The sequence below is a fragment of the Pseudophryne corroboree genome, chromosome 4 (assembly GCF_028390025.1).
Source record: "Pseudophryne corroboree isolate aPseCor3 chromosome 4, aPseCor3.hap2, whole genome shotgun sequence".
Classification (NCBI taxonomy): domain Eukaryota; kingdom Metazoa; phylum Chordata; class Amphibia; order Anura; family Myobatrachidae; genus Pseudophryne; species Pseudophryne corroboree.
The window spans coordinates 775249389-775266834 of record NC_086447.1 but is presented as its reverse complement, the minus strand read 5'-3'; the positions used below and the strand labels follow the sequence as shown (position 1 = coordinate 775266834).

Sequence of the window (17446 nt, the reverse complement as noted above, 5' to 3'; positions counted from 1 at the left end):
ATATATGCTCACGAAGAACAGGGTACCTGGTGGAAGTAGCCGAACAGGGGCAGAGGAATCCCTCTTTGCAACCCCCGGACCTCCTTCCCATAGGAAAGAGCGTGGGTTCTGGAACAAATGCCATCTGAAGATGGTGAAAGTTTCCACTGTCAAAATGTAGTATTTTGGGAGCATGACAAATTGTGGTCTCCATACAACAGACAGCCGGCCAGATCAGAACTGAAAGATCAATACAATAGATCATTGAATCATTATGTGTACAATAGATTCCTAAGTATGGGCATAAAGTAACAATTTAGATACACAAAAAGGATGATTGTAATGTTCATTCACCATTTAAATGATGATGTAATGATTCAAATGAAGAAAGAAAAGAAGAACAAAAGGGGAGAAAGAACAAAAGAGAAGGAGAAATTAGGGAAGAGGTAAAATAAAACAGGGGATTAGTTACACGTATCCAGGCCCAGCACCAGCATTACCATTTAAGTGTAGATAATTGGGTGGTGTGGGATGGTGTGGGGGGGGGGGGGGGGGGGATTCATTCAGGTTTCAGACCATATTGTGATTTTAAAATAATGTTGCATTTCTAAAACTTTCCAAAATGGAAAAGAATTGTTTATCTTTTTGTTCATTATGGAAAGAGGATTCCACCCAATTCATTCTGAAGATGCAGAATCATAAATCTCACAAATCATAGATGAAGAGGGAGGGGTAGATTGAATCCATCATTGAAAAAAACACCTAAAGATTTATTGTCCAATCTGACTGGTTGGCATGAAAATCTGGTAATGACCATGCAGCCAAACTGACAAAAACGTTCATTCAGACAACTTGGTTAAATCAAATAGAGTTAACCAATTTGTCTCATTGACCATTTTTGTCAGTTTCCTGGCATTTTGGAACAAATAGTCAATTGTCGATTGCTCCCATACATTACCAGATTTTCGTTCCAACCAGCCAGATTGAACAATACATTTTCAGGTGTATGGCCAGCTCAACAGTGGCTATCTTGCTATAGTTTTGATGGTGCTCTTCCCAACAATACACAGCTTAGACTGATTCTACTGGGGTCACACTACCGTTTCAGGTAGGCCTTTACAGTATTACAGTGTCTTTGGGGAGATACCTTGGGGGAGATGTAACATGTAAGAAGAGGTGGTAAGTGCCAAATGTGTTATGTCTTCCTGTTGACGGGGTATTGAGCCCGAAACATTGAAGGAATTAAAGCATTCTGTATATTAAGCTGCAGTCAGCACCGTGCTGTATATATAGTATATAGAATATGACAACAAAACAATATTGCTGATAATCTTATGAGGACATTATTATTTAATTAATATAACAGAGATCCAAATCAATGTTTAATTATTTTAAGAGAGCAATATTATTCAATAACTATATTGAGAAGGCAACATTTACTCATTATTAATGGGGCAAAAATATGTATTTAAAACATGGGCAACAGTTATTCTTTTCTGATGTGTGCATAAGATAATTGTTGCAACCCTCATAAATAAAGAATTTTGTCCGGGATCAGTACGAAATCCCGCCGAATGGGATCCCGGCGGTCGGAATCCCGACACCGGGATCCCGACCGACACAATCCCGACAGGGGGGGCGAGCACAACGCAGCCCCTTGCGGGCACGGTGCCTCACTACGCTCGGCACACCAATTTATTCTCCCTCTATGGGTGTCATGGACACCCACAGAGGGAGAATATGTCGGTATTGTGTCGGTCGGGATCTTGACCGCATCCCTTTTGTCCCCATTATTAATAAATAATATTGCTCTATTAATATAATTCAATATTAGTTTGGACTGCTAATATATTCATTAAATAATAATGTTTTTGTCCTAGAGGGGTTGGGTATGTGTGACCAGCGGTCAGCATATCAACGCCAGGATCCAGGGGCCACCCAAATGCCGACAGGGTGGCGAGTGCAACAGGGCCCCCTGCGCTTGCCACAGGTTCTTTTACCACTCTATGGGTGTCGTGGACACCCACGAATGGGAATAGAGCCTGTATGTCGGGATACCACGTGTTGGCATTTTAAGCAGTCGAGATTCCAGCGTCGGTATCCTGATCGCCGGGATCCGGACTGCCGGTAACATAACCGCATTCCCCTCAATATGTAATGATAAATGTAGGTAGAGCCCTCATCTAGCCTGGTAGCTCAGAAAGCATGTTACAGTATCTGAGCTACAGTATCTTGCCTATCGGAACTACCCTTTTTGTTTGGTCGGATTTTCAGGGGGGGGGAGGGGTTATGGTGCTAGATAAATATGGTGATTTCTATTCTTTACAGATGAAAAATTAGTATGGTGCAGTGTGAGGTTTTCAAAGAATGGGGATTTTGCAGCAGTTTTGCATTTAGCAAATCTGGCGATTTATGAACCATCGACAAACCGCTCATTAGTAAATTTGCCCCCAAGGGGAGCATTGGAGTACTCGAGTGAAGGAACACACTTACTGGGTTAAATCTTTTTTGCATATTTAACTGTGCAACAACAATTAACAAAATGATGTCACCCAGATTCATTAATACCATATTGTTACAAAAATACACACATTTGTATTAGTATGTAATTTAGGTCCGCTGTGACCTACATAGTTAATCGCTTATTAGTAAACTAAACACTGCTCCCATGCAGGCCTATTGAATGGATAAGAAGAGCTGCATTAAAGCAGTTTTAACAGCGCTGAAGGTCAAGGGTGAGAATGTTTAGTACATGAAAAGACGTAACCAATAAATGCACAAAATCTACTGCCACTCGGCCAGTCCCCTTGTGTGTCACATCATAGTGTGAGCTGTCTGCAATAAGGCACACACACTAACACATTAGGTCGTATTATATGATCTTCATCTGTTTACCAAACACATGCAGCAAGGTCAGGTAGGCAAGTATGACATGCAGTGATCCATGATAAAAGAGAAATATATATTCTTTACTTTTATATTAAAAGAAGGGTTCTTAGATCTGAGCTCTACTTTGATTTCGGAACAGTCTAGAATGTCAGAATGTACAGTTTACCCCCAGGACCCTTTCTGTACTGTTCTATAGTTCTGTGTGGTCTCAAAAACCACTCTATACTTTAGACATCAAATAAACAGTAGGCGAAATTAAGCACTGATTGATTTCATAATTTAATTTGTAGAAAATATAAAGAATACATGATAACTATACAAATAAATGTTTACAGTGCTCGAGAATAGTTTTATAGTTAGAACATTGTAGCTTACATGTTAGCATAGTAGCTAATGTGTTATTTAGTAACAACATTTTCCAGGTCCACATAGCTCCTAAGAACATCACACATAGTACTACCGAGATCAGGAGCAGGAGGGGCCAAACTATGGCCCACGGGCCAAATGCAGCCTGCCCCCTGTTAGAATTTGTCCCTCTGCCCTGTCTGGAATTTCAGTCCAGACAGAGATGCCCAGAGCTCCAGAAGTAGTTTAGATTGTTACAGCAACGTAGCCCGGTAATGGTGATTCTGCATATAAGAAGAGGGGGGGCTCTGGGCTGGCACATAAAGCAGGGACTTTGGGCTTGCACATTATGGCAGTGGTTCTGGGATGGCAGATAAGGGGGAGGATTCTGGACTAGCACATAAGGGGGAGGATACTGGGCTGGCACAAAAGGGGAAACTCTGGGCTGGCACATAAGAAGAGAGACTTCGGGCTTGCACAAAATGGGGGGACTCGGAGCTGGCACATAAGCAGGGGGGATGACTTTGGGCTGGCACATAATGGGGATACATTGGGCTGGAACATAAGGGTTGTGCATATGGATGTGATTCTCGGTTGGAATATAAGATATTATCAGCAAAGAACCCTAACTCAATTGCTGGGAGGAAAACTGTAAGAAAAAAACATTTCTGGCCCTCCGTACAAAGTAATTTTATTAATATGGCATTCCAAGAATGTTTTAACGCCGTCGTCTAGATAGAGCTTGGTGCCCCGTAATGCCCATAATAATATGTTCATAACACCTGCTTACAATGTAATTGTTTGTATTTTAAATGCGTAGCTATATATTAAATCCAAAAATATTATATAGTGAGAACTGGATCCTATATTTAAAATAAGAGAAACTGTAATGTATAACAGCTCATTGCCAGACACTTTCAATCCCTGAGGGGACAGTTGTCAACTCTGTGGTACTTCCAGATTTAGATTCAGACTTTATTTGTAGCTTTGAAAAGGTCCACCGAGAATCCAAGATGGGAGGACCCGGGGGTTGGGGATTCAATTGTTTGAGATAATTAGCTAAAGTCTGAAGTGGCTAGAAGCTAATTCAATTGTTTGATGCCCGCATTCTCATGCGATAATGTACAAGATTAGCCGTGTTAAGAAGCTTCTCCCATGCTACGTGCCAGGCTTGCTGCAGTTACGGTGCAGCCTCAGAGCCCAACATGGATTTCTGCTTACACCTCAGGAGGGTACAAGCAGAAAGTGCAGCCTCCGTGCTGGTCACCCAAAGCAATGGAATTAGTTCCTGGCCACTTAAGACGGGAGCTAATTCTCTCAAACAATTGAATTGCCCCCACAGTGTCCAGGTTGAGACCTGATTTATAGTTGAATGTAATGATGAGCCATTTCTATAAGAGCAAAGACGTGTTTACACATTTGCAAATCTGTAGTTTTTGTTGCACCACATTAATATACATTTTGTGCACTTTTAAATATAGCATAGAGCAGGCATTCCCAACCACGGTCCTCAAGGCACATTAACAGTCCTGGTTTTAGTGATATCCAGGCTTGAGCACAGGTGACTTAATTAGTAGCTCAGTTATTTTGATTTAACCATCTGTGCTGCAGCCTGGATATCACTAAAACCTGCACTGTTGGTGTGCCTTGAGGAACGTGGTTGGGAATGCCTGGCATAGAGAGATGTCATCATCATCATCATCAACAACAACTCTCATACAGTACTTGCACACAGTTAAGGTTTCTATAAAACACATAATTTGTCAAATTTAAGTGAGATGCTTCTTTAACAGCATGCCTAACTTCTGCTAACCTTACTGCACTTGTACATTCATGACCCTAATCCGCCTCTTTGTACACAAGTGCAAAATACATGTTACCCCAAATATGGACATAAATTGTGCACGTTCACAATGAGACAATGTTGCACCAAGACCAAAAAATATTTAAAGCTCACTTATTGTTTTAGACATGTAGGATTAATGGAAGGCGCACAAGGCTCACACACAAATATGGATTCAATCATGCATGACTTTGATAGATGAACCCCTTAATAATATCTGCTGTGCAAATTAAAGTAGTTCTTATAAACAACCTTGGCTTTTACTGGCCTTGCAACAAACATTTCCCATAAACAGCAGACTACAGACGTGGCATGAAGCAATAAATTAAAATACAAGTCATCACCCTTTATTAATTATCTGTATAGTGCTTTAAATCCTAATGAACGGAAGCAGAAGAACATCAGATCTCTCTATTTCTTTCTGTCTTCTCTCTCTCTCTCTCTCTCTCTCTCTCTCTCTCTCTCTTTCTCTCTCTATATATATACATATACAGCGCCTTGCTAAAGTATTCACCCCAGTTTGCATTTTTCATGTTTTGTTGCTTCACAACCTGGAATTACAATTGATTGTTTGAATGTTTGCATAATTTCATTCACAGAACATGCCTAAAACTTTGAAGATTTTTTTATTTATTGTGAAGCAGATTACAAATAGGACAAAATAACAGAAAACTTCAGCGTGCATAACTATTCACCCTCCTAAAGTCAGTACTTTGTAGAGCCACTTTTTGCGGCAATTACAACTGCAAGTCGCTTTCAATAAGTCTGTATGAGCTTGCCACATCTTGCCACTGGGACTTTTGACCATTCCTCAAGGCAAAACTGCTCCAGCTCCTTCATGTTGGATGGTTTCCGCTTGTGAACAGCAATCTTCAAGTCTGATCACAGATTCTCAATTGAATTGAGATCTGGGCTTTGACTGGGCCATTCCAACACATTTAAATGTTTCCCCTTAAACCACTCGAATGTTGCTTTAGCAGTATGCTTCGGGTCATTGTCCTGCGGGAAGGTGAACCTCCATCCCAGTTTCAAATAACAGGCAAACCGAAACAGGTTTTGCTCAAGAATATCCCTGTATTTAGCACTACCCATCTTTCCCTCGACTCAAAACAATTTCCCAGTCCCTGCTGTTGAAAAACATCCCTACAGCATGATGCTGCCACCACCATGTTTCACTGTGGGGATGGTGTTCTTGGGGTGATGGGATGTGTTGGGTTTGCTCCAGATATAGCGTTTTCCTTGGTGGCTGAAAAGTTCAATTTTAGTCTCATCTGACCAGAGCACCTTCCTCCATAAATCTGTAGAGTCGTCCACATGCCTTTTGGAAAACTCAAAACGTGCCTTCTTATTTTTTACACTAAGTAATGGCTTTTTTCTGGCCACTCTTCCATAAAGCCCAGCTCTATGGAGTGTACGGCTTACTGTGGTCACATGCGCAGATACACCAGTCTCTGCTGTGGAACTCTGCAGCTCCTTCAGGGTTACCTTTGGTCTCTGTGCTGCCTTTCTGATTAATGCCCTCCTTGCCCGGTCTGTGAGTTTTGGTGGCCGGCCCTCTCTTGACAGGTTTGTTGTGGTATCATGTTCTTTCCATTTGAAGATGATGGATTTGATGGTGCTCTGGGTAATCATCAAAGATTTGGATATTTTTTTATAACCCAACCCTGACTTGTACTTCTCAACAACTTTGTCCCTGACTTGTTTGGAGAGCTCCTTGGTCTTCATGGTGTGATGCCTCTTGCTTAGTGATGTTGCAGCCTCTGGGGCCTTTCAGAAAAGGTGTGTTTATACTGACAGATCACGTGACACTTAGATTGCACACAGGCATACTTCATTTCAGATTATGTGACTTCTGTAGGTAATTGGTTGCACCAGAACTTTTAAGGGGCTTCATAGCAAAGGGGTGAATACCTATGCACATGCCAATTTTAACATTTTTATTTATAAAAATAATTTTTTATATACATTTTTCTCATTTCACTTCACCAACTTAGACTATTTTGTGCATATCCATCACATAAAATTCAGATAAAAAAATAAAATTAAATAACAGGTTGTAATGTAACAAAATAGGTAAAAAGCCAATGGGGGTGAATACTTTAGCAAGGCACTATATATATATATATATATATATATATATATATATATACATCAATGGCAAATGCAGGATTTCTAAAGGGGGGTTTCCAAATGCAATCCACAGTTGCTCACACTGCGGAACATTGGAGCAACTCTGGGAGTATGGGGGAATGGTAGAAGAACCTAGTAATGACCCTGGACATTAATGAAAAAATTGTTTTTTTTTATACACTGGATACTGTATGGAATATAGTATTAATAATAAACACTATAGATGGTCTATAGTATAGCTGTATCAAACATACAGTATTTAAATAATATAAAAAAGTGGTCAGGAAAAGGTTAAACATACCATTATAAATAAATTCACAAACATGACAGAACCAGTACTGCTCTTTCTAAGCACACATTCTCCCACTTCATGGTAAGGCTCCTATATATTTTTCCTGGTAGCTACTCTCTGGTCCAGAGCACTGATTAAGGACTCAGATCCACACACAGCAAACTTGGTAGAAGAAGCTGCTACCACTGGGCATGAGCAGTAGCTCTGCTCTGTCCCTTAAACTGCATGATGTGGCAGCAGCTCTAGTAATATTATATAACATTGCTACTGTTGTCATAATTTAAACCATTAAACCACTAGTCAAGAGGAGGGGGGTTTGCAGGAAACCGGAACCCCCCCACCGCATTTGCCTATGTGTATATATACATATATGATCCTTAATTGTAGGTTACAATGGGCCTGATTCAAGGATGGACATAAGACGTAAATCCTATCTGTATGCGGTGGAGCAATTATCGTGCAACTGCGCATTCATTTAGGTCGCACTGCGCATGTGCCAGAATAAAGGTGGTCTTAGTAATAATGTATTCGGAAAGTGACTGACAGTCATGGATCTTCTGGGGGGTTACAGGGAGTGGTGGCAAAAACACAGGAGTATCATGACCAATTCTGGGGCATGTCTCAGTCTGTGACTGTGATCCCATATGTAGCTGCAATATCTTTGGTGCCTTACTTCCTGCGGCCATGCTTCGCGATGCTAGGACTCTTCAGAACTTTGATAATTGACTGATCTGCGACAGTTGCTGCATCTCAATACATATCCAGGTGGCTGCAGTATTTGCATATTTTTACATGGCTACTGAGTACACATTCACAGCTGCGGCAGCATTAGCTCCTATCTCTGAATCAGGAGCAATATTCCAAAGCAAAAACCATTTGTACTCATACTGTATAATACATATCTCTGTCTTCATGTGCCAGCAACATAAAAATGTAAACTTGTGTCATGTTAGTGTTCCTGGTGACAGTGTTTATATAGTTAGGAGGAGTTATCCAGTAGTTTTCTAACATCTTGGAAATTTCCGTGTTGTACCAGACAGGGGGAGCAATAATATAAAGTTCTAAACCCATCACTAAAAATTAGATTTTAAAGAAACTGAAATCAAAGGACAAATTAACTCTGGTGGAAGACAACAGATAACAATACATGAAAGGCACAGTATAGATATACCGTGATCAAATGTAACACGGTGATAATTAGTTCTATTCTCTGGCTGTTTCATGTTCCCAGTCATTGATTACCCAGACAAAAATGATTCACTTTTACATTTTACATTACAGGAAGACACTGTATTCATTGGGTGAGATGAGCCATTTATCACTGTACATCGTGGCTGACCGTCACGTGACAAAGGTAGAATGCAACAGTCACGTGAGAGGAACAACGGTATTGAGGCCTGGACAGTTCCCAGGCATGCACCTTGATATGCATTGGTTGGACCACTGACATGAGTTAGTGCAAAGCCAAGATATTTTGGTGTGCAACTTGAGTGCACTTCAAAAATGGCCTCCACTAACCAAAGGACTGATTTAAACAACTATCGTAGTAGTAGGGTGCCAGTAAGAATAGGATATGATAGAACATAAAAAACTATTTTAAAACTGATGTAAATTTAATTTAAAAAAACAGCAATCCACTTGTCCCAAATGCATTATACATAATATACCAGATTCATCATCTCAAAGTATTTTACTGTAGACAAGAAGGTTCCTTAACTGCCTTAAATACAATCCATCATCATATATAAGCAGAGTGAGAAGTAAGAAACTGTAAGGGTAAAACTGGATTGCAAACTTACACAACCTGCAACACCTGAAAAACAGCACTATTAGCTGCAGAACTGAGTAACTTCAATATCACAAGGCCATTTGGAACAAGCATCAAAGGCAACCTTTTGCCTACTCTTTCTATAAAAAAAATATAATGAAATATCAGATTTTCACTTTTCACAAAAGAAAAATAGATATTTGTTCAGCCCACAAAGCTATTCTGTCCACCTTAGCCCAAGTTCACTAAAAATGTTTAATATATATTAAGGTTGCATACTCACATCCAATCATCATCATAGCCACAGCAAAGATCTTCTCTCCATCCGTAGTTGGTGCGATATTCCCAAATCCAACACTAGTGAGACTGGTCATAGTAAAATACAGTGAGGAGATGTAGACAGAGTCCTTGCTTGGCCCACCTTCCCACTTTCCAGAGCCCGATAAGTTAAACCGATAAGGAGATCCAATGGTCATTCCCAACTGACAGAGCCAACTTTCATTTCTAATGGTGTTTGTGTCCTCATTTATCACTTCGTAATCTCCAATACTGTACCAGATGCAAGCCAACCAGTGAGCTGCCAGACCGAACACACAAACCAATAGGACCAAGACAGCTGCCCCATACTCGATGTAATGATCCAGTTTCCGTGCCACACGTCCCAGCCGTAGGAGTCTCACTACTTTTAATGAGCTGAAAAGGCTGCTGAGACCCTAGGAAAATGGGAGAAAGAATAAGATTAATCGTTTCATTCTGAAGTAATATTTACATGGTAAATGCTAATTGATTATTGTGATTATTGCCTTCCAGCCGTGGCAGGACTACCGAAGGTGCAGAGGGTATGACCACTATGAGACCTGGAGGCAGGGGCACCACAACCGTTTTGGTTGGGAAGGTGAAGCAAGATATTATTTCATTTCGGCGTCCTTAAATTACAAAATGTCTCCCCCTCAGAGGCATCTGGACTTACCCAGCCACACCACCTACCTGATGACAGAGACATCTGTCCATCTATCTATCTACCTATCCATATATACACACACACACACACACACACACACGCACGCACGCACGCACACACACATTTATGTAAAAAGCAGCATACAGAACACTATGGTGAATGCAGATAATAGTGTATTATTAATGGGCCCATTTACTGTTTATTGAGGATGAGACTCGGTAAATAGAATTTCTTATTGCTACTATTCGATTAATAAGATATTAGTTTCTGCCCAGATGTATTAAAAATCACATCCAGTGACAAGTGCTCCGATAATAGCCCATCCCAGCAATGTGTAAACTAAAGTGATTACATTGGGGATAACTGTATTTTATGCTGCGTGCCTAGTACGCATGTTTGGTCATTAGACAGTGCATGCACCTGTGGCTGTTACCGGGGAGGGATCCAGACAATCCCTCTCCTGGTAAATTGTGCCATATGTACTACAGTGGTTAATGCCATCATAATTGCAATGGGAAACAGGGAAAGCGGAACCTCTGTAATACTTTCAGGGGATACTTACATTATAAGGGTATCCTGATTTTTCAGGTGATTTCCAACAAAATGTGTATTATAATTATGCCCCAACAACATAACTGTAACATGTGAGTGACTTTATGTAGACGAAGAGACAGGATCAACTCATAGCTCACACCCTGGCTCAGGCTGTGCATGGAAGGTAATGAGACTTTACAGGGTATATTTTAAGCTGAACCCGAATGGAAATGGGGGGAGGTCAGGGGGTGCTGTGAGGAAAGGGGGTGGTAGGACAAAGGAGAGATGAGGAAGAAGAGGTGATGAACATATAAAGTGGGAGGTGAGAAGAGCCCAGGGATAGTCCCAGAGGAGGGGCCAGGCCACAGTAACTAGCCACACACTATAGGGGTTGGAGCTAGGTGCATAGGGGAGTAGGGCCCCAGGTACAGGCAGAGAAAGGCTATGGGGAAGGAGGAGGTGGAGCAGCCGGAAAGGGTATTATCATTGCCCAGACGCTGCCCATATTACCTGTACTTGGCGGCTGCACTGTGGCTCACTACCTAGTACTTGGACTGGCACCTGTCAAATATTTTGGGGGGGTCAAGGGGTGCAATACAATACATATCCCCCTCCAGGCACATGTGCACTCGGCCAGGTGCCACAGCACCCTAAGAGGAGTGAGCACATACCCCAGACTTGCAAACTCACAAGTAGCCCCATTTCTATTGTTTTCAAAGAAGAATAAGGAACACTGCCACTCCTCTGAACTTTTGCTATGAGTCCCAACAATGAGCCGTTTCACCTTTGCTTCCCATCATGAGTCAGAAAACATACTTTTTTATATTTATACTTTCTTTTCTTGAGGCCAGAGTAATTCAATCTATTTATTCTATCCAGTGCTGTTTCTTGGGGCGGGCGAGTCGTGCAACCGCACGGGGCGCCCGCCGCTGCACTTCTGCGGGTCTTTGCTTCCCCCTCTTCCCGAGTACTCCACTCGGGGGGCGGAGTTTCACAAAATGACACGGTTGCGTCGCGACGTCACGATGCAATCGCATCATTCCGTGAAACTTCGCCCCCCCTGAGCGGAGTACAGATGACAAGAGGAGGGGGAGCCAAGCTACTAGAAGGACGAGGTGGCCGGTGCGAGGAGGGAGAGGCGGGTCGAAGAGTGGGTAGAACTCTTCAAATGTAAGTAAGTTTCTCTCTCCCCCCTCCCTCTCCCTTCCTTCCCCCCCACTTGACACTTGCCTGCCTAATGTGTAAAATGGGTACTCTTGCCTGCCTAATGTGTAAAATGGGGACTCTTGCCTGCGTAATGTGTAAAATAGGGACACTTGCCTGCGTAATGTGTAAAATGGGGACAATTGCCTGCCTCATGTGTAAAATGGGGACTCTTGCCTGTTGTAATGTGTAAAATGGGGACTCTTGCCTGCCGTAATGTGTAAAATGGAGACATCTGCCTGCCGTAATGTGTAAAATGGGGACACTTGCCTGTGTAATGTGTAAAATGGGGACTCTTGCCTGCCGTAATAAGTAAAATGGGGACTCTTGCCTGCCGTAATGTGTAAAATGGGGACTCTTGCCTGCCAGAATGTGTAAAATGGAGACTCTTGCCAGCCTAATGGGTAAAATGGGGACACTTGTCTGCCTAATGTGTAAAATGGGGACTGCCTGCCATAATGTGTAAAATGGGGACTCTTGCCTGCCTAATGGGTAAAATGGGGACACTTGTCTGCCTAATGTGTAAAATGGGGACTCTTGCCTGACGTGATGTGTAAAATGGGGACACTTGCTTGCCGTAATGTGTAAAATGGGGACATTTGCCTGTTGTAATGTGTAAAATGGGGAAACTTGCGTGCATGATGTGTAAAATGGGGATTTAATGTATCAAGGGCATTGCGGTGCATGGCATAATATATATATATATACACTGCTCAAAAAAATGAAGGGAACACTAAAATAACACATCCTAGATCTGAATGAATGAAATATTCTTATTAAATACTTTGTTCTTTACATAGTTGAATGTGCTGACAACAAAATCACACAAAAATTATCAATGGAAATCAAATTTATTAACCCATGGAGGTCTGGATTTGGAGTCACCCTCAAAATTAAAGTGGAAAAACACACTACAGGCTAATCCATCTTTGATGTAATGTCCTTAAAACAAGTCAAAATGAGACTCAGTAGTGTCTGTGGCCTCCTCGTGCCTGTATGACCTCCAAACAATGTCTGGGCATGCTCCTGATTAGGTGGCGGATGGTCTCCTGAGGGATCTCCTCCCAGACCTGGACTAAAGTATCCGCCAACTTCTGGACAGTCTGTGGTGCAACGTGGCATTGGTGGATGGAGCGAGACATGATGTCCCAGATGTCCTCAATTGGATTCAGGTCTGGGGAACGGGCGGGCCAGTCCATAGCATCAATGCCTTCGTCTTGCAGGAACTGCTGACACATTCCAGCCACATGAGGTCTAGCATTGTCTTGCATTAGGAGGAACCCAGGGCCAACCGCACCAGCATATGGTCTCACAAAGGGTCTGAGGATCTCATCTCGGTACGTAATGGCAGTCAGGCTACCTCTGGCGAGCACATGGAGGGCTGTGCGGCCCCCCAAAGAAATGCCACCCCACACCATTCCTGACCCACTGCCAAACCGGTCATGCTGGAGGATGTTACAGGCAGCAGAATATTCTCCTTGGCATCTCCAGACTCTGTCACGTCTGTCACATGTGCTCAGTGAGAACCTGCTTTCATCTGTGAAGAGCACAGGGCGCCAGTGGTGAATTTGCCAATGCTGGTGTTCTCTGGCAAATGCCAAACGTCCTGCACGGTGTTGGGCTGTAAGCACAACCCCCACCTGTGGATGTCGGGCCCTCATACCACCCTCATGGAGTCTGTTTCTGATCATTTGAGTAGACACATGCACATTTGTGGCTTGCTGGAGGTCATTTTGCAGTGCTCTGGCAGTGCTCCTCCTGTTCCTCCTTGCACAAAGGCGGAGGTAGCGGTCCTGCTGCTGGGTTGTTGCCCTCCTACGGCCTCCTCCATGTCTTCTGATGTACTGGCCTGTCTCCTGGTAGCGCCTCCACGCTCCGGACACTACACTGACAGACACAGCAAACCTTCTTGCCACTTCTCGCATTGATGTGCCATCCTGGATGAGCTGCACTACCTGAGCCACTTGTGTGGGTTGTAGGGAGGTCATACAGGCACGAGGAGGCCACACACACTACTGAGCCTCATTTTGACTTGTTTTAAGGACATTACATCAAAGTTGGATTAGCCTGTAGTGTGTTTTTCCACTTTCATTTTGAGGGTGACTCCAAATCCAGCCCTCCATGGATTTATAAATTTGATTTCTATTGATAATTTTGTGTGATTTTGTTGTCAGCACATTCAACTATGTAAAGAAAAAAGTATTTTATAAGGATATTTCATTCATTCAGATCTAGGATGTGTTATTTTAGTGTTCCCTTTATTTTTTTGAGCAGTGTATATATATATATATATATATATATATATAGAAACAAGATGTCATAAGGGAGCTACAAGTATTGTGTATATATATAATATCTTTCCAGATTCTGACCACACAGTGATAAAAACAATAGAATTTATTCACATATTATCTATGTACATTTTCAGTAAACATAGACTATCACATAAAATCCAATATTGGATACAATAAAAAATGCAGTTTATAATTCTGTTGGAGACATGATACAATCAGTATATCCCATCAAGTTGTATAGTTTGCAGGATGCTTGATGTTTTCGCAAGAAACAATACCCGACGCGTTTCGTCCTCACGGACTTCATCAGGGGTTCATGTCTATATAACAAATATGGATCAGATAAGCTATTTTTTCAATAAACCATAGTGATCATACTCTGAAATGGTGTTTGTATACATACCAATCAAAAATAGGGGCCAAAGACCAATTTTTTGCGGTATAATTAGTCCCACAACAATTTCTGAAAGAACCATACCATATTAGAATTAATTAATTGCATAATGAGGGTAATCACATGAACCTCTATTATAAAGGAGGGGGGGGAACGGAAAAAATGAACCTTAATTGGATCTCTATAGATGGATTCAATCGGTCTCATTATTGATCCTAAAATTAATTGCGGACAGACGTAATCAAAACGGTAACGTACTATTATAAAGACATATGATATTATCAGTAAATGTTGGAATTCATAAAGTAAAAAATAATAAGAGACCGTATATGTTGTTACCAGTATGGGTAATAAAGACATTATTCAGAGTTTTTCCATACAATTGGGCATCATATCACTATCAAATAGTTACAATTGATTTGAAATATTGATATGTACATACCAAAATGGTTTAAAATCAAATAATCACGCTGAATGAATCAGTGTTCACAATAGGTCCAGCCTATAACACAAATGTCAGTTTCATAAGTCAATTAGTCCTCTAAAAAGGGGGTATGTATCTCACTCCAAGGGAGGGCAAAAGAAATAATTAATTTATACATACCCTCATGGGAGTGCAAACCGTAAATTTGTGCTGTTATAATCCCTAATTGTTAAACCACATTAGTAGTGTTCAACCTAAAAAATAATTGATAATAATCTTATGCTATTTTTCAAAGGAATTCAGGGCTCACACATATCAATGGAGCTGCATTCACATCAATTACATAGCAAAACATGAATAGTTATTAAATTTCATTAAATGAAAGATAGGACATTTAACGTGCAAAATGTTCTCATAATCATTCCTTATTGTTATAAAATGACAAACAAGGTTATTATGAACCAACATCTATGTGTCAACTCAGCCCTCCAGTGAATACAATCTTAACAGAAAAAACAATTGCCAGAACCAATTAGCAACAAATGTAACTTACTTTGAGTGGTGACAGGCTCTCCTGAACAGCAGTGTAACAATGTGCTGGGCAGGGGGGTTTATATACCCTGAGCTTGATGAGCTCATTTCCTGTGTGTGTCACAATCATTACTGCTTAATATCATGGTTCTACTTTATTTATTGTTATTCCAGTACGGTCATAGGGTCGGTAGCTACATTCACAATTAGCCAGAGACAATTTGGTGTTATCAGATGTTATTTTAAACCGCAGTGGGCGCATTAGCTGGCCATGCGTTCCACTGCGGTCTTCGGCGTGCGTTCCATTGCCTTCACTTCCGGTTTGATTTGCGGAAGTAGTACGGCATTGTAGATACCTGAGCGTAGCTGCAGTAATACAAAGTGGAGCTGCAATATAAATAACTAAACATGGCTGTAGAGATACAATAGCTCCCGTATACTATAAATATGTAAACGAATAGTTCTGATCTTATGCTGAACGCAGTGGACACATTAATTACCCATGCGTTCCACTGCAATCACAACCTGCGTTCCAATTATTTCACTTCCGGTAAAACAGTCGTGGATGTGTAGTGACAAGCTATGCTTGTTGTGGCCAATTATGATTAGTGTTTAATTGAGTGTTTGCTACTATTAGAAATCCATTATGTATTTTACTTTTATTAAACCATAAATAATGACCCTCTAGGGTTAAACATAGTTAATTAAATAATTTCTGATTAGCATTAGTGTACCTGTGTTACAGAATTATAGATTCCAATTTGGCATTCTTAATTTACCTTCTAATTAATCCTCAAAGTGCTTATCCGTGGACCTAATAGTGTTACCCTAGCATCTCCTATGTGACAAATAATTTTTTATAATTAATTATATTATTTTAAAAGATTCATATTAATTTATTTTAACTGATGTAATCAGTTGTGATCCCTTAATATAGTTTAATTAAACTTATATAAGGGATAAAAAGTGATGAATTTGAATATTGATCCTACCCCATTTTTTATTAGTATTGGTTGTTATATCTAATTTATGGGTTGCAAAATTCTATGTTAGTTAATCTCTGCATTATTTTAATTTGATTTAGCTATTAATAGCTCAAAATTATCAATTAATAATTAAAAGCTCAGGCCTAATATATGATTACTCTGACTTGATGTATTCATTCTGGTTGAACTGAGTATGACAATGTATGTCCGTTCATTTACATGATGAATTACATAAAGAAACATATTACTACAGTAATTACTACAGAAAAGAGACAATATCGCACCCTTCATTATGTCCATTAGGGGTCTGAGTGTCTAAAGTATAGATCCAAAATGTTTCTTTTTTGGATAAGGTGAGATCCCTACTTCCCCCCTTTGGGTCTAACTTAATGTGCTCTAAGATGGTAAATGAAAAGTTACTCTTATCTATTTTTGACTCATGTTTGTCCCTATAGTGTCTGGGTAAACTGTCACACTATAGGGACAAACATGAGTCAAAAATAGATAAGAGTAACTTTTCATTTACCATCTTAGAGCACATTAAGTTAGACCCAAAGGGGGGAAGTAGGGATCTCACCTTATCCAAAAAAGAAACATTTTGGATCTATACTTTAGACACTCAGACCCCTAATGGACATAATGAAGGGTGCGATATTGTCTCTTTTCTGTAGTAATTACTGTAGTAATATGTTTCTTTATGTAATTCATCATGTAAATGAACGGACATACATTGTCATACTCAGTTCAACCAGAATGAATACATCAAGTCAGAGTAATCATATATTAGGCCTGAGCTTTTAATTATTAATTGATAATTTTGAGCTATTAATAGCTAAATCAAATTAAAATAATGCAGAGATTAACTAACATAGA

At 40.6% G+C, this 17446-nt stretch overlaps 1 protein-coding gene across 1 annotated transcript in view; it reads right to left on the bottom strand.

The window, feature by feature from the left end:
• KCNH1 (potassium voltage-gated channel subfamily H member 1) overlaps positions 1–17446 on the bottom strand; it is a 966177-nt gene that overhangs the window by 831634 nt on the left and 117097 nt on the right. Inside the window, exon 7 of the mRNA XM_063918272.1 lies at positions 9530–9959. Within this exon, the coding sequence (XP_063774342.1) occupies positions 9530–9959 (430 nt within the window). The remainder of the gene's footprint in view (positions 1–9529; positions 9960–17446) is intronic.